This window comes from Nansenia antarctica (assembly GCF_963989245.1).
Source record: "Nansenia antarctica genome assembly, chromosome: 5".
Classification (NCBI taxonomy): domain Eukaryota; kingdom Metazoa; phylum Chordata; class Actinopteri; order Argentiniformes; family Microstomatidae; genus Nansenia; species Nansenia antarctica.
Window position 1 is genome coordinate 64,258,427 of NC_137690.1, and position 19,168 is coordinate 64,277,594.

Below are 19,168 nucleotides of genomic sequence, written 5' to 3' on the forward strand. Positions count from 1 at the left end.
GGAGGAACCATACAATACCTTTAGTTTTAAGTTTTAGGTTTTTGTTATGAATTGTTCTTAAAAACTCAACAGTGATACAAAATGAGAATGCCAACCTACACTCAGTGTAATTTAACTTTCTAATCACTTATGTTAATACCATCCCAACACCTACATCTGCCCCTGACTACTTAACATTTTCTAAACTTTCCCAGGCCCATGGGATCTGACTTTAATGCCACACTAATTAGTGGATGATAGTCACTGCAAGACTTCGTCTGTAACTATGACCTTTAGAGGTAAAGTAAAAGTCAATCACAGAACGTAGTGGTAGAGGCAATACACATTAGAATGGAAATAAGGTAATACACATTAGAATGGAAATAAGGTAAGTGACCCTGGCTAAAACAAAATTGCTTATATTATGCTATTTCAACTGTCAAGTGTGACTTGCTGTTACGACTTCTGCATGGGAAATGAGTGCTTTCCTAACAACTTGAATAATTGTTTGTGCATAGTCTACAGTTGTGTACTAAACTAATAACTAAACCTCTAACAAAAGTATCACAGCCAAATCATATACATGATCAATTAATAACAACTAATAAACAATAATAACATTGATTATGCTTATACAAGGCTACAAGCATTTTTTTTTCACAAACATGCTTTTTTGTTAGCTTGAGCAGAAAAGTGACTTGAAATCGTCATGCAGGTCATTGACCACCTATAACGCATTCTCAAACCCTGAATAACTCAAATAAATAAAATGCATTTCATCTGCTTTCCCTGACTCCCCAACTTGAACAGTCTCTGCACAGTCATGCAGTAACATTACCCTTTAGATGTACAATGAAGGTCAATAAACTAATGACATTTGTATGAATGCAGTTGTAAAAAAGAAATCCCTTGGAGGCATCACAACTCATTTAACTTCAGTGAGGTTATTACAACCTCAAGATACCAATGGCATTTCATACTCTTGGCATACAGTAAAACATGATTCGGAAATTACTTGATTTGTATGAAATGATTTGATCCATAAACCATTGTTAGGTTATCTACTGTACTGTGCACTTGTATAGTTTGTCCTCAAACAATACCTTTAGCCAACTACAGTAAAAGAAAGAAAGAAAGCAGTACTATTTTGCTCGACCTGGAGCTATTTTGTACCTCTGACTACTGTATTGTTGTACCGTATTTATGTTTGCTTGACTGTGTCTCAGTGTGTATCGTTGTATTGGTTTGTTTATGGCTGTCTTGGTGTCCATGTTGTATCGCTGTGTTGATTGGTTGTGTCCCAGCGCTTGTTGTTGTATTGTTGTCTTTCCTGACTGTGTATCAGTGCTTGCTGCTGTATTGTTGTGTTTGCTTGGCTGTGTCCCAGTGCGTTTTGTTGTATTGTATTGTCTTGTGTTGCCTGTCTGCCCATTGTGCTTGCTGTTGTGTTCCATTGTTGATGTCCGTTGGTGCTTTTGTTGTATTGTTTGTGTTGCATGCATGTGTTTAATGCTTATTGTGCTTTGTTTTTAACATGTTTTATCTTTCAGCCCCCCTCCCCTTTCCCCTTATTGCAGGCCGGCATTGTAAATAAGAATTTTGTTCTTAATTGTCTCGCCTCGTAAAATAAAGGTAAAATAAAAAAATTAAAATAAAAAAGTATCTGGGACCAAGCTAAACCTATTGCTGTGATTAACCTCCCAAGTTGAGAGTTCGCAGGTGAACCAAGAGAATTGCCGCGCGGGCCTTGAAGCCTTTGACTTAGCGTCATGCTGTAAGCGTGAATTGATAGGGTCAGTCTTGTGCATATACTGACACCTAATCTGTTCTGGGAAGACTAGGGAGGGAGATACGGACTAAGGAGGGAGATACGGACCTCCAACATCAGGTCGGCAAATTCAAGGAACCGGTTCACTGAGACAAGCATTTTTTCCTGTTCAGAAGTGCAATGTGCAAATCATGCCTGTGCAAGCTGCTACAGTCAATATGATACAGTACATTCTATAAGCATGGATGTTCTGATGGATTTGTGCATTTATCATGTATTGTTAGATGGCTGCGTGACTGAGGTTTTTTCTTTTCACAGACCAAAAAAAAAGATCACATTTGAGATTCTTCCATAATATGTGACACGGTCTGGTGAAAAGGTCCGCATGTTGGCAATTCTCAACGCTGTGTTGCCTATGTTTTGATACAGAGCAAGTTTCTCCGGTATTTGGTTTGAGGGCTACCAACATTCAAATAAGCATATCTTATTCAACTATTTTCAGATTTTAAAAAAACTAACAGAAAAATGGCATTGCCCTACTTGAGGACCAGACCCAGACCCTGTCACATATGCTATTCAAATGTAAAATGATTTAAATGTTATGATTGATGTAAGACATGCTATTTTCTGATATAAACACATGACATCTATATAACTATCCCATAACTTTCCTGAAAAATGACATTATTCTATTCCACTTGATAGCTCAGGTTTATTGGATTGTTTTGAAAGCTGCATTTAGAAGAATGTACCATCATAGTTCTGCTAACACAGTTTGCTGTGCCAAGAACGAGGCAAGACGGCTGCACCCAGCCAAAATAGTCGATATTTCATGAAGGGAAGCTATCTGAAAACTATTTTGGCTACATTTCATAACGGGAGGCTATGTTCTTTAAAGGTCGATAACTAATCTGCAATTTCAATAATTTGAAGTAGCTTATGCCTGCATGACATCAACAATTGCGTCAACACTGTATTTCTCTGCTTCTACGGTAGGGCTGCACGATTAATCGATTTTAAATCGAAATCGCGATTTGAAATGATGCGATTAGCTAATCGCAAAGCCTGCGATTTGCCTGCGATTTTTTTTTTTTTTAATTTTTTTAATTTTTTTTTTTTTTTTTTTCAATCTTTATTTTACCAGGAAGTCACATTGAGATTAAAACCTCTTTTGGAAATTTGATCAGCACTCATGGAATGCCTCTTGTCCAATCAAATTACTTGGTCTCTTTATGACTTTGAACCCGGTGCTCTCAGAGCGAATTTACGAACGCAGGCATAGGTTGTGTCACGACAGTCAGTCCAATTATTATGAGACTTTGGGCTAACGTAACGGAGACAATTAGACACCACATGGCTTACTGGACGTATGATAAACGTTAGTATGTTATAATTGCGACAGGTAAGTGTACAATTTCACTATACTAACTGTACCAGCCAAGTGCATGTCGGTGCTGTTAGTCCAGCCTTAAACTTAGCTTAGCTAACTTGTAGTCTTTGAGACGGTAGCTTAGCTTAGCTACTCATGCTAACCCGGCGTTAAAGTACAGACACAGAGTTGACAGTCTCAGCAACCTGCGTGTTGGTGTTTATATAGTATAGCAGGCTTATGGATACATGGAAGTTAACTGTTCTGTTGTCAAACATGAATGTGTCCTGTATGCATAACCTCATACCATTCGTTCATACCAGCCGGCTTTAAAGACGCAGAGGTTAGCCTAGCCTAGCCTTGGGCTGAAGTATGTCACAGATTCCTAAGTCAAGGTGACGTGTGTCTGTGCTCCATAGTCAGAGACCACCATTCTATCATTCATCAGTTCGACTGTTGACCGAGTCATCTAGATGTGGTCCTTTCAGTTATAGTCACAGTGTATCCCCAAATGATCATTTTAATAGCTGGATCATCTTAGAAAGTAGCCACCTGTCTAGATGAGATGAGGTTATCATATATACAATTCATATCTTTTAAGTTCTCATCCTTGCATTAGAATTAGAGCAGTTAATAGTTTGATGGTATCATGTGGTAATGCTCTCTGAAAATAGGTGATAGACAGATTCATCCAATCACCTGCCAAGTATTTTTTGAAAGTACCTGCCCTTTTCCAAACAGCTTCCAATTAAGCTTTCCTAGATGGTTGTGTGAAACAAACCACCTGAGTCAGGTTAGTAATGCTCCATCACATGTTTTAATCTGAAGCTTGATTTTAAAGCAACCCAACTTTAAAGCAACCCCAATGTAAGTTTAGTTCTTTCACTCGTAGCTCGGGCTGTGGGGGTGCTAGAGGAGGGAGCCTCTAAGTCCCCTGAAGACGTACAAACAAACTGCACGTTGATACGACCTTCCTAGCCGGAGATATGGCCACACTTTACAAAAACTCCCTTTTTTTTTTTTTTTTTTTTTTTTTGCTATTTAAAAAAATAATAATCGCAAATTAATCGCAATCGCGATATCTGTCCAAATAATCGCAATTCGATTTTTTTCCCAAATCGTGCAGCCCTCTGCAATGCTCTCGCTGACAAGGAAAATAGACTCAAAAGATATTTAGCCCTCCTCAGATATTGCACCACAACCACAAACACAGAGCTACTGATGAGGCGGGCTTCCTGGCAAAAGCATGCATACAGCCAGTTTGATACAGCGAAGGCAAGCTGGCAAGAGCTCGAAGACTTTGTTTGTGTCATGATATTTACACATTGTGGTATTCAATCATGCTATTGAACAAGCTGGTTAGAAGGCACTACTGACTGTTACCAGATCAAAATGTAGGTTAAGCTTAAATGTACAGTGGGCCAGTGGTTAATAGGTCCACGCCATCTCATCAGTGGTCTACGTCAATGCCGCTGCTGTAGCAGACACAAGGTATCTAAAATCCAGTTTATTATAGCAGCTCATAAATTGCAGAGATGAAGAGTGGAAATGGTTTAAATATCAAGTTATTTTGACGAGGACCAAGCAATGGGACCAACTCCTCTCTACTCTCATACCGTCGTCACGCACTCTCTCACAGTGCCGAGAAATGGCTTTAATTTATCTTTTTTTTCAGTGGGATTGAGACTGGATAGACAAGTAGCCTACAGTTGTTATGATTAAAAACTTTGATCGCTAAATCAATGGCGACACGCTAGATGGCCTTTTTCTTTATTTTTATTTTCTCCAGCATCTGGAGATCCGGGGCTATTCATAAAACATTCGGGGCCAGTTGAAATATTGAAAAAAATAAAATAACATGTATTTCAGTCAATATTCATCAGTTTAAGCTATAGGTTTCATAGAATTGTAACACCCTACCCAGTATTTAATGGTTATTTAAACAAACAGAAACAAATTCAAGTAACAGCAACAAATGATTTGTGGGCCGGCTGTGGCGCAGGAGGTAGAGCTGGCGTCTAATGATCACAAGGTTGCCAGAGCAGTGGTTCGAGCCCCAGCTGGCCACATGTCGAAGTGTCCTTGGGCAAATTGCTCCCAATGAGCGGGCTGGTGCCTTACATGGTAGCTTGCCGCCATTGGTGTGTGAATGGGTGAATGAGAGGCCATTGTAAAGCACTTTGGAATAAGGTGCTATATAAGTCAGTCCATTTTATTTGTGAGGTATAGCCTTACAAAAAGAGCTCAGTGAGAACATGACATTAAATGACGTTTGATTTATAAAGTTTCATTTTCCTAATTCAAACTGACTGATCAGTGTCCCCCAGCTAGTTTAGATGGGGTGGTGGTGGGGTTCAGGTTGTTTGCAGTCTATCCAAACTTAGTTCAGTAGGGCAAACAATTAAGTAAAACAGGCAAAAAGAGTTTATGTATTATACTGTATTATACTGTTATGTTATTACTGTTGTAAAGTAGTAATTCATGTTTCCCTAGCGAACTGCAGTAACGTCAGTAATGAAAAGTATAGTATGAGGACGTGGAACAACAATTGCTTTGCCAATGAATATTAGGTTAGAAAATATTGTGTAATTTGCCCGATTTAATGTCACTTCTCATATAAACCACGCCCACTTCCGATCTTCTATCCGAATACAGATAATAACATCTCTGTACACCTCTAATTCGCTGACAAATTCTCTCACCTTCCCACTCCACACCTTCCCTCAATTACACTATATTGTATGTATATTGTAATTGTATGTGACATGGTATGGTGAAACGGTCTGCATGTTGGGAATTGTGAAACCTGGCAATCGAGCAAAACAAGTGTCGTTGTGAAAACAATTGTTTCAAGTTTTTTTTGGGCATATTACGAAAATTGAAGCGATGAAGAACCCACTTAATATAATAAGCATCAGTTTTACACTCACTAAATACCTAGAATTTGTGAGCAAACTTGGGTGGGGGTAGTATTCGTATTAGTGTGGGGGTGTATTCCCTTCCCTTTCAGCCACCTCCACACTCCCACAAATAGCCATGTGTGTGCGTTTGTTTACAAGACGGATGCTGCCAACAATGACTGTTTACACAAAGAAAGTTTGGTCGATCAACATACTATTCACGGGACTGTGGTCTGTTGGCACACCTTCTCCTTTGTTTTTGGGTAAGTGAGTTACATGCTACTAAGCTGTGTGTATGTTTACTAGGCTAACCAAACAAGTGTGTATGCATGTTGCCGACACACCGACAGTAAGTTACATGCTATGGCCAAATGTGTTCGTTTGATTGATTGATTATACTTTATTGTCCCCGAGGGGAAACTTGTCTTGGGCATGGTACTTTCATGCTTCAAGTGCAACAGAGACGATACATACAACATACAGTAGGCAAAGTAAACAACAGGACAGCAACAAACATTGAGTGACATTGGCAGCAGTTTCCACCTGGACATGGCATAATTTGGTATAAATATATATTGCACATAACCCTTCAAGTGGTGTTTTCGAATATTGCACATGGCCCTTCAAGTGGTGTCTAAGATAAAGTGCAGGTGCTGGTGATCATGTCCTAATCATCGTTTCTGCTTGAGCGAATTGATTAGTTTAATGGAGAATGGGACAAATGATAGTTTTAAGAGCTTATAATTACATCTTGGCATGCGAAGCCTTCTACCTAGAGGGAGAACTTCGTATTCTGTGGATAGCGGATGTTGGGGGTCTGCGATGATCTTATTAGCCTTGTCCAGGACAGTTTTTTCATATAGTTTATTTAGGATCACATAGTCTCTTTCACCTACACTTTTCATGGCTGTTTTGTGAATGCTGACTAGTCTGTTTTTTTGTTGTACAGTTAAGTTGCCAAACCACACAATTATTCCATATCTGATTACACTTTCAACAATGGACTGATAGAAAATATTAAATATATATGTGGCATACAGAAAATGTAGATACCTAGTCGTAACACAGTAATAACTGTTTGACAACGCCACCCTCACACTGTAGGGGTGAGGGACCCTCAAGTTCGTTAAGGCTAAGTTTCCCACTAGGACGGGTCCGGAATTAACTGAACCAGAGGCTGGTGTACCCAAAATACAATTAGTTTATTACAATATTATAACAATAAACCAAGGCATAATAATCACTCTCAAATGGTGAAGGCCTATAAAAACAGGGCTACTAAAAAGGGGAAGGGGGGGGGGGGGGGAAGACCTGTGGGTGGACTCTATCCTTAAAGGCAGACAAACGTGAACCGTTGCTTAAAAGGTGCATGCAAACACAGCAAATAGTGTAGGCTAGGAATTCTTAGTGGGCAATACACGGCACACAGTGAGTTCAAAAGACAACCATAAAATGAGGGCTCCAAGTATCACGGCACACAAGCAACCTTTAATATAAAAGCACAGCAAACTGGGAAAAGTAGATAAGGGAACACGTCCGCTCTACACTCCAACAGGTCAGGGATAGTTCAATATCAAACTGTTCGAAAACCACTGCAAGACTAAAAACATAATGGCACAAGGGTAGGAAAAAAACAATGGATAGGACAAGGTAGCGTGGACCTCCTTGATACTCTGAGGCTCTATGCCTGAAGCATCAATAAAAGTTGAGTGACCAATAAAGGCTGAGTGACCATGTGGCTTCCAAACGAATGGGTGCAGAGAATCCTTCCTCACCAACCACGACTAGGTCGCAATAATCTGGAAACAATGCTTGAAGCAGTGACCATGTGGCTTCCAAACAACAGGTGCAGAGAATGAGTCTGAGGTACCCACCCCCCTATATCTCCTTCCAGTCACCACTGGTGCTGGGTCCTAGTGCTATAACTGTCACATATAAACTAAATATTATTAACTAGTGTACTGAGTTACATGCCATAGACAAACGTGTTAGTTTGTTAACTAGTGTACTGAGTTACATGCGTTATTTACTAAGTTGTGTGAGTGTTTACTAGGCTAGCCACACATGAGTTAGCTTGTTAGCTAGCTAGCTAGCTAGCTTTGTTAGAAGCTTGTTTGTTTGTTTGTTTTTGTTAGCTGACTTGGCATGGTTTTGTTTGTTGTGTACGAATGTACACAAGTTATTGTGTGTGTATGTTTAATACGCTAGCCAAACAAGTGTTAGCTTGTTAGCTAGCTAGTTAGCTTTGTTAGAGATATAATAGATTATAGAAAAGGTCAATGCTTTTGTAATGAATGGTAATGTTGTGTAGAATCAAACATAATGATTCATTCACAAACTGCCCATCACTGATATTTAGCAGCTTGATGTATGGATGCTGTATGCTGGAGAATGTTGTTGAATTGTAGATTTGCTGTAGAATAATACTGTGGATTGAAATGACTTCACTAGCCTACTTAAAGTGCAGTTTTATCACACAGTACAATGTCATAGATGTCGCAAGTTTTGAGGGAGTGTGCAAATGTCCACCAGAGCTGTTGCTGGTGAATTGAATGTCAATTTCTCTACCATAAGCCGTCTTCAAAGACGTTTCTGAGAATTGGAATTGGAATTGGAAACGACTTTGGAGATGGCTTATGGTAAAGAAATGAACATTCAATTCACCGGCAACACCTCTGGTGGACATTCCTGGAGTCTGCATGCCAATTGCACGCTCAAACTTGCGACATCTGTGGGATTGTGCTGTGAGATAAAACTGCACATTTTAGAGTGGCCTTTTAGGCACATCTGCGTCAAGCAATAGTCATGCTGTCTACCCAAGCTCCACCTGCTGCGTTGCGTCAACGTTGCGTCAACGTCAACGTTCTACTCTAGCTCCACTGGCATTTTTTGCAAGGTTTTTCTCTCGGTCCTTCACCTGGGCATCTGGGCATACAATCTGTCATTTGTCGCATATAAAAAATAAAAAAAACGACCTCAAGGATGAGCCGTTCGTCGTCCATTCCTGCAACAAGCTTTCAAGCACCTGTGGTGATTGACAGCTGACTCGCGTGGCGTGAATAGCAATTCGCAATAGCTGAGTAGTTGGCTACAAGCATGTTCAATCTGGATGTGCCACACCTGTCAGGTGGATGGATTATCTCGGCAAAGGAGAAGTGCTCACTAACACAGATTTAAACAAATTTGAGAACACAATTGAGAGAAATAGGCCTTTTGTGTTTTTATTTATTTTTGGCCTTTTGTGTTTTTATTTATTTTTGTTCAGTGTAGCTAATTTGTCCATTGTGCTATTCGACCCAGTGATCTACGAGTTCCAAGGCAAGTTGTTACCGTTCTTACCTCTCTGAATGACTTTCAGGAGTATGAGGATTTTGTCTAGGCTGCTCAGTCATTACAAGGCAAGAATTATTTCCACTGTACAAGTTTCAGCAAACATTAGGCGCTCCTCATGAATGTCAAGTCCAACACCAAGTACTAAAATGAGCATATACTGTATACAGTATCAAATGCCACGTTATGAAAGGTCAAGTGCGAAAACATCTCCTGCATTGAACAGCAGTAAAATGTTGTAATCTGGAAATTAGTCATATTCAGTAAAGTATTCCCAGTATAAATTCTTGCATGAGCTCCCTTTCATCCATACATTTGTTCTGTTTTACATTGATAATTGACTGTGAACAGAATTGAGCATGTATAGGCCTATGATATTATATGTACTATATTATAGCTCAACATAGTGTTATCTAGAAGTCTACAAGGAAGACACTATTTTAACAAATTATATTCCAGTCTTTCAAGGCAGGGGGAAGATCATCTAACCATCAGCCCATAGAGAGCTGAGAACTGATTTCTAAGTGTGTCCCTGGTATAAAAATAGCAATACTTTCAACAAAATGGTCAATATGTCCCTCAAACTAGGAGTCAATAATTTATTGAGTGGACTTCATACAGTGTTTTATAGTTGGAATCTACTGTATGTTGAAAAATATGTGGATAACATAGCTTTGTGACTGTAAACACAGAAATACCATGAAATTATTCACTGACCACATGTCCTTCATAAAATGTGACAGCAATGATAAATTAACTATGAATACATAGTTGTGATATCCCTTAATTGTGGTGTAATCTGATAAAGAGCGTTACATTTTGTTAGACTTTCCTTGATGTAAAAGTATTAGGGCTGTCAATGTGAACACTCGCGATTAATTTGGAAACCTTAACGTGTTAAAAAATAAATAACGCAAATGAATCATGTAGCCAGACTGAAAAGGTACCAGGACCTTTTTGATTCATTATCAGTCTTGCTTCTTACAGTTTTGCGTTGATTTAGAAAAATATGATTCCCAATGTGTTAGGCTATAGGCCTACTGCATTAGGCTACAATCCTAGCACTCCACTTTGCACCCTATTATGACGTTTTTAATGATGAATAGGCTTCACCTCAACAATCTCTATGGTGAGACGCATCACCATATTTGAGCCAATCACTGTAATTCTGTAAATGCTATTTACAATCTGTATGGCAAGGCGCATCATTCACCCGTGTTTCATCATAATTGTTAATGGTGTTAAAAATAATGCATGATGTACGACCAGACATAATTTTGCGACATATGAACGGACAGAGACTGAACCATCGTCCACTCCCCGATTTCACCATGGGGCACAATAAGATGTAGCCTAACCCTGTAACCATCATTGCCACTGGAGAGAAGTGCATAATGATACAGTATGTGTTCTCTTTTGGTAGGATAAACACTATCCACTGATGCACTAGAACCCTCCTGAGAGCTGATGTCACATCTTAAGCATAGCTGTTTCAAACATGCCGTCTGTCAAACAGAGACATCTCTTCCTCTCAGCGTGATGTCTCCTCACAAGTTAACATTAGGTAAACATTGCTATCTAGGCTAGACATTTTGGCAGACTATATCAATCTATTTTTATTCTTATGACACCAAACAGCCAGGCAGGTTTAAAAATAATAACAATGCATATTCATGCATATTGGCAGTAATACTATGTGAACCTTGTCCAGTGACAAAGTTTTGTCTGGAAATCTCTGTGGATACATTTTAGCCCAAATTAACAAGATTTGCTTTTACCTATAAGAGTATTCACCAAAAAACGACCTATCACCCCTTCTCCTGCTGGACTGGACATAGATGGTGGTGTGCCTTTCGGCCACTTAATTTAGCTTACTGGGCTTTTTGCACAGCACCAGCAACAGCACCACAGCGCTTTGAGTTATTGGTGTTTAATCACACATCCTTTCATTGTGCCCTATATTAATATCCGCTTCAATAATGCCTAGTCATACAAGCACTCAGTATCACTGGAGTAATTTTTCAATGATATAAAATAAATACAAAAGTCTATGGTATAAGGTCAGTATTAATGTCCATAAAATATAATGTCTGGTTGAGTACAGTACATTGCCTATTAAACCATAAACTGTTATTGTACATATGGATTTACCTTTTAACCATTTAGCAGACACTTTTATCCAAAGCGACTTACAATTAGAGTTTACGGGGACAGTCTCCCTGGAGTAATTTAGGGGCTTAGTGCCTTACTCACAGGCACACATGTGGGATTTGAACTCATGACATTCTGATCTCTAGTCCAACTCACTATCCACTAGGCCACCACTAACTACCCCAATATTTAGCTATGTCAGGTGTATTTAGCTGTAGCTAAGTGAGGTGTATTTAGCTATACTAACGATGCTAACACCCCTTCCAAACTCTCTCCTCGACACTCGGTCTCTGGCTTGTCATCTTTTTCCCCCCTCTCCCCCGATGAGATTCTCACACTTATCACATCAAAGCGGGAAACCACATGCCCTCTCGATCCCATCCCCTCCCCTCTTCTCCAATCCATTTCCGCCAACATCCTTCCTTACCTCACCACCCTAATCAACTCCTCCCTATCCACAGGATCTGTCCCAGCGGCCTTCAAAATAGCCAGAGTCAAGCCTCTCCTCAAGAAACCTACCCTTGACCCATCATCTGTCCACAATTACAGACCTGTATCCCTTCTCTCCTTCCCTTCCAAAACCCTTGAACGCGCGGCATCTAAACAACTGACTGACTATCGCCGGAAGATGGAACACTTAGACCCCCACCAATCCGGCTTCAAGGCTGGGCACTCCACTGAGACTGCGCTCCTTGCTGTCACGGAAGCCCTCCACTCTGCTTAAGCTTCCTCCGTTCTCATTCTCCTGGACCTGTCTGCTGCCTTCGACACAGTCAATCACCAGATCCTTCTCTCCATCCTCTCAGAACTGGGCATCTCTGGCACCGCACACTCCTGGTTTTCTTCCTACCTGGCGGGCCGCTCCTACCAGGTGACCTGGAGAGAATTGCTGTCTTCTCCACGAACCCTCTCCACTGGGGTACCCCAGGGCTCCGTCCTAGGGACCCTACTTTTCTCTCTCTACACCAAGTCTCTTGGCTCGGTAATCTCCTCACATGGGCTCTCCTACCACAGCTATGCAGACAACACTCAACTCTTCCTGTCCTTCCCCCCGTCTGATCTACACGTGGCAACCCGTATCTCTGCATGTCTCGCTGACATTTCAACATGGATGGCTGACCACCATCTCAAGCTCAATCTTAACAAGACCGAGCTCCTCTTCATCCCCGGGAAAGCCTGCCCTCTCCAAGACTTCTCTATCACAGTGGAGAACTCTACTGTAACCCCCTCCCTGACAGCCAAGAACCTTGGAGTGATCCTGGACAACCGACTATCCTGTGCGGAGAACATTGCAGCAACGGCTCGCTCCTGCAGATTCTTCCTCTACAACATCAGAAGGATACAACCATTCCTTACCAGAGAGGCAGCGCAACTCTTGACCCAGGCACTGGTCATCTCCCGCCTGGATTACTGCAATGTACTCCTGGCTGGGCTCCCCGCCTCCGCCATTAGACCTCTGCAGCTCATCCAGAATGCTACTGCCCGGCTGGTATTCAACCTCCCCAAATACTCTCATGTCACCCCTCTCCTTTGCACCCTGCACTGGCTCCCGATAGCAGCTCGCATCAGATTCAAGACCCTGGTGCTTGCATACCAGGCAGCTAAAGGGACAGCCCCTGCCTACCTGAAGGAAATGGTAACCTCCCAAACCCCTGCCCGCTCACTCCGCTCCTCCACCTCGGCTGGCCGACTGGCCCCACCTCCTCTACACAGCAGTCGTGCTGCCCGATCACGTCTCTTCACAAGACTGGCTCCCCGCTGGTGGAATGAGCTCCCCACGGCTGTCAGAACGGCAGAGTCACTACCCATCTTCCGTCGTAGACTGAAGACCCATCTCTTTAGGTTACATCTTAACTGCTCCTCCTGAGACATCTTCTGCCCCTCACCACTACGTCTCCTAAAGACACCCGCTTTCCCCTCTACTGTGTCCCTAAGAACTTCTATTGCCCCCCTTGTACTGTTTCTCTGTTTCTCCAGTGTAAAAAACTGGGTTTTAGAAGAAGGTGATAGGAGAAGGTTTTCCCTTCTATCAATGGCCCCGGGCCTGAGCTAGATTACTCTTCCTGCTACGAATGGTGGACTGATGATTCTCATGCTTAGTATTCAAATGTATTGATTGTAAGTCACTTTGGAATAAGGCGTCTGCTAAATGCCAAAAATGTAAATGTAAATGTCTATAGCTATGTCAGGTGTATTTAGCAGTAGCTGTAGCTATGTCAGGTGTATTTAGCTATGTCATATGGATCACACGATGACCTGCTTTTTCTTCTAGAAGTGGAGTTCAAAAGATCTAAAGCGCTAAATGGACATTAAGCCTTATGAGTCCTACACAGGGTCCCTCCACTGTTCAGAGAGTGGGGTTTGGTGTTCATTGAAGTGTGCCAAGATGTGCAGCCAAGCCGAGCTGAAGAGATATGTTGTTTTCTCTCTGGCATTGTAACATTTACCAAGGCGACAGGGGTGGTGCTGTGGCAGTGTTTGGTCTCCGTCTATAGGCTATCACTAAGTCACATCAGAGTGAAGACAGACCAGTCCCTGTGTATCTACCAGAAATGTACTTGTACTTAGACATAGTTGCAACTCCTGCATGTGATGGCCCAATAACCTAGGCATAAGTATAGCAGTTTGAACTTGTTTTTTCTTAACACAATTGCCTGTGTTCCCACTGACTTATTTTACAGCCCAACAGTGATACGACAGCACACTATACTGACTACTGTACGAGCAACATCAGTTCAGTTCTAAATGATTTATGATGTAATTAAATCAACTGTCTATGATATCCTGTGTACATATTTGGATACTGAATATTGAATACCGCATCACTTCAATGTACTACTGTATATGCAAGGTGAGACAGAGCCATAATAGTAACAGTATTATGAGAAGTCTAAGGAAAGTGTCAACTGCACTCTATCCTTCCTACATATCCTCCCACTCATTTCACCTTATCAGCAGATAAATGACCTGCACGGCTGTGCATCCGAGCTCACAAGAGATGGGATTTGAAAGTATACGCTACTTTAACTCTCCTGGCCACAACTGACCTCCTCTCAAACAGAACAGCAAAAGTAGCTCTTGGCAAATAATGTTCATGATAGGCAGGATAAAGCTGTCCATGCTCTCTCTCTCTCTCTTTCTCTCTCTCTCTCTCTTTCTCTCCCTTCCTCTCTCTCTCCCTCTCTCTCTCCCTCTCTCTCTCCCTCTCTCTCTCCCTCTCTCTCCCTCTCTCTCTCTCTCTCTCTCTCACTGTGTGTGCATGTGTACGTGTGTACGCAAGTGTGTGTCTGCAAGAGAGAGAAGAGAAAGACAGAGAAAAAGAAAGAATATTCACTTACCATGTCAATTGATGAAACAGGTCCGATGCTATTGACATATATTTCAACATCTATAAGAGTTGGTTTCACTGCAAAAGAGGGGAAACAGTGTAAAACTTCATGATGAATAAAAACAAATCACAAAGCTGACAAACCGTGTCAATGTTAGTTCAGGGGACATGCCAACATCAGATTGAAAACAGATTGAAAAACATCAAATGAAATTGAACATACTCTTGATAACAATAGGAATATGTAGCATATAGTCCATAGTCCACACAATCTTTTGTGTAGATCCTGCTGCATTAGGACAGTACCTAATTTCCAGATAAAAGGAAAGGAATTTACCAACCAGAGCCATGTATCGGAAACAATTATTTACAACTGCTAATTCTAGACATTAACAACTCCGGCAACAACTTAAAAGATGGCATTTCATGTTGCCAATCTTCCCCATGTATTTGGTATTGAGGCAAACAGATTTTTACATGCACGTCTCCTAAGAAAACATCCATGCAGAAACAATAGTGCTAGCCATCATGTGCACATCTTCACCTTCTGCACCTTAATATAACATTAAATCTGTACGCTTCCATGAAGCACAAGATAAAACAGATGAACAATGATAAACAACAACAACAAATCACTATGTTAACAATGCAACTATGTAGTATTTCGAGGTTAAGGTAAGGGTAAGTTGTCAGTGGAAGGCATTTGAAAAAGGATGTTTGTCAAAATTGTCCCAAAGCTGATTGGAACCACAACATTCGGTTGCAAGTCATCCACCCTCCCCCACATCCAACTGACCTCCTACTGTAGCAAAGTACCGGTATTCTTTCTTTGGTAGCTGCCTATCGATTGCCATTGCCTGATGTGTGCATGCACACATGACAGAACAATCATGTGAGGGCACGTGTACAGGCATGGACTTCCTAATGACAGAGGATGGTGTGGAATATTACTTGAAAAAAGTTCTAATAATTTTTTAGGAAGAGAGGGGTTGACCAGTTCTTCAATGCCATTCCAGTGACATTTGAACAGATGTAAAGATAGTCACCGTAACCACCCGGTTAATTGACATGCTCAGCTCAGCTTCTACCCCAGGGCCATCCAGGCCATCCAGGCCCTGAACACAGCAAAGACCTAGGTTCTGGGCCCTGGACAGTCTGGACGGATTGATGGCAGCTGCTAGATTGAAAAAAATCAGGTGTAGTGCTGAGGCACAAATGTGTACATTTCAAGCCTGCAAACTGCGACACTTTAAATGAATGTGCAATAACACTATGTGCAATATGACAACCCTAGGGTACATAAGGTTGCAGAGAAATAGGAAATTTTAGAATAGGTATAGCATAGCATAGAGTACAGCACAGTGTTTTATCTGTACAGTATAGTATAGTGGATAGTGTACATAGCCTTTATTTATGTAAACCAGCTCCTTTCCCTTCTTGTTTTTTTAGTTTTTTTTCTTCTTTCCTAGCACCAGGGGAGCCACCCCTCCCAAATGTCATTGTTTGGTACCTGTACTATATCAATGACAATAAAGACCATTCATTCATTCATTCATTCATAAACAATTCATACTCTAGATGTTACACTTAGCTTCCCGCATCATTTAAAGCCTGTTCTCTATACCTATTAGCGTTCAATCTTACAAGGCATTGTTGTAATGAACAGTTCACGCTTGTCTGGCTATGTGCCTCTCTATCATTGCACATTATCCTAACTCACTGCTCACAGACTTGGTAACTCCAGCAATTAACTGTTGAGGTGGTATTGTAGGCTACACTCAGTACAGACTTTCACAGAAATATCAGCATGTGGATATGTTTTGTTTGCAACACAGCCCTGTAACGCAGAAGAACAGAATGTAGCATGTGAGGCCATTTTAGACATGTGCGTTAATGCATCATAATAATTCATGTCAGCAACTTCCTAGGTGTAATATTGGATGTGAGCACTAGGCTAAATGCCAACTTTTTTTTTCATTGTCTTTTGGTTGTAGGCTACTGAGACATTACATCAACGTTCATGTACAGTAAGCATAATTACATAATGGCCCAGTTTTTTTGTTTATGGAATATCTGAGGATTGCTCCTCTTTGATGTTCCCTATGGTGAGTTGCCTGTCCTGTCCTGTCTGTTATTAATGATTTGCTGGCAGGCAGGGAGAGACATCCCAGCCCTGCCCAGTCCTGCCTCCCCCCATATCAGACAAGCATGATTACAACTCCCATCTGCAGTGTCAAATGACCCCATGAGGGTTTAATGGAGGAGCAGCTTTTGCACCCAGTTAGCCTGTCAATGTGATGGGAAATAAATTACATGGTCTCGTCAGACAGACCGGCCCCCGTTCACTCAGACCTCTCAATCACCCTGTTAGCAGGGACACCCCCCCCTTAGGAAGGATGTATCTACAGGGTCTCTGGCACCTCACCCTGAGGGGCTATGTAAACAACACTGTACTATACGAACAAACCAAATCGGTTTGCTCATGATGCCACTCCCTTCACTCTCTAGTCCAGGGGTCTCTAAGTACGGTCCTGGAGAGCCGCAGGTATATTCGCGAAAATCGGTGAGTCTATACCCTCCTAGAAACACCTCTGGTTAGTAACATCATGTTTTATACAAACTGAGTACTGGGTAGGACACTCCATTTTAGAAAGCACTTTCGCTGGATCAAAACAGCGTTCTTAAATTAAATATTTATTTCATAAGGGACCTCAATCCCTGATCACTGCCGATTAAGCATAGTCATTACAACCATTAGGAAGCTATTAGAACGCTTGAATGTTACATGCTGCTGGAACTTTACGTTGAGAATATCAAAACCCTGGGGGGTTCAGTTCTATATAACGTTCTGATCTGACACTACATGAGAACATTTCAGTTGTGAAAAAACTATTGACACTTCAGTTCATTAAGGAAGCGAATAGGTTTATTTTGTACAAATAATCGAATAAGATTGTAACATATAGATGTATGTACATTTATGTTCAAGATGGATTTGAACTGGACTGAAGATTAGTGTGGGAAATGCAGCTGTTTGCTAAAGTCATAGCCTGTTTGCTAAAGTCATAGCCTTTATTGATGTAAACCAGCTCCTTACCTTCTTGTGATTTTATGCATCTATGCTTTTTCTAAAATGTGTTTTCTTTTTCCTTTCCTAACACCAGGGGAGCCACTCCTCCTAAATTTCGTTGTTTGGTACCTGTACTGTAGCAATGACAAATAAAGTCCATTCCATTCCATTCCATTCCACTACATCCAGTTACATGTGTTTATTATGAATCACTCTGTGTTTGTGAGCCAAAGGAATTGCCATGATTAACTTACATTAATTCCTTTACAACTGTCCTGGTTCGTTGTGTCACAGAAGAGTGGGTACGCCTCATCATGACCTATTCTCACCTTTTTTCGCCTAGGTGTTTCTATTATGTCTATTATGACATTTGAGTGTTTCATAGATGTGTGTATACTGTATAGTCATATTTTATCTAATTTAACATGTTTTTAAGAGTAGCATTTTGATGTTATTTTCCTTATTCTGTGATGTTTCTTTCCAGTGTTTTGCTACAGTAGCTTATGTATCTTTGATATAACATTCCACAGGAATCCAGCCAAATGGTCAATCAGTTTATTACAATGATCACTGTAATGGTATCGCACCGTTAGCTCCGGATCCAGCTGAATACCTGTGGTGAACACTGATTAGGGATGCTCCGATTTATCGGCCACCGATTTAAATCGGCCGATTTCACTCCAAATGACTCGATCGGTGATCGGCAAAAATGGCTGATCGCAAAAACCGGTTTTTATTTATTTTTTTCTTCTTTTTTTTTTTGCCCCTGGGGAAGACAGATAACTGAACAGAAAACATAGGAGGACGTAACAGTATGTCAACCATGAAGGCCACGTTTATGATGTCTTTTATACAGCCATATCGACTGACTTGGGCTTCAGGCCCTAACTGGGTGATAGGCCAGACTTTTACTATGCCATAAAAATGGGTCTGCGTTTGCTTGGTGCCTAATGGATCAAAACTTTTGTCTAAAAAGCAAAAAATATGTAGGCTATCCAGTCAGTAGGCCTACAGTTATGTATTTTTTAAAAAATCGGTATCGGTATCGGTTGATCTTGAGGAAAAAAATCGGTGATCGGTATCGGCCCCAAAAATCGGAGCATCCCTACTATTTATGAAGTTTCTCCCCATTTGATAAAAGGTCATTTGATGTTAGGGTTAGGGTTCAAAGGTGTCTCTGTTTCAAATATAATATCTTTGAATTATTATCATAATTATTATCATATTATGTGCTGCTGCCCACTGGGTTTCTCCACATACTTTTCAGAGCTTT

At 41.0% G+C, this 19,168-nt stretch overlaps 1 protein-coding gene across 1 annotated transcript in view; it reads right to left on the reverse strand.

Moving 5' to 3' along the window:
• LOC308159015 (gamma-aminobutyric acid receptor subunit gamma-3-like) overlaps window positions 1–19,168 on the reverse strand; it is a gene marked incomplete at both ends in the record, with an annotated part of 37,716 nt that overhangs the window by 12,458 nt on the left and 6,090 nt on the right. Inside the window, one exon of the mRNA XM_080532754.1 lies at window positions 14,836–14,903. Coding sequence (XP_080388880.1) covers window positions 14,836–14,903 — 68 coding nt within the window. The remainder of the gene's footprint in view (window positions 1–14,835; window positions 14,904–19,168) is intronic.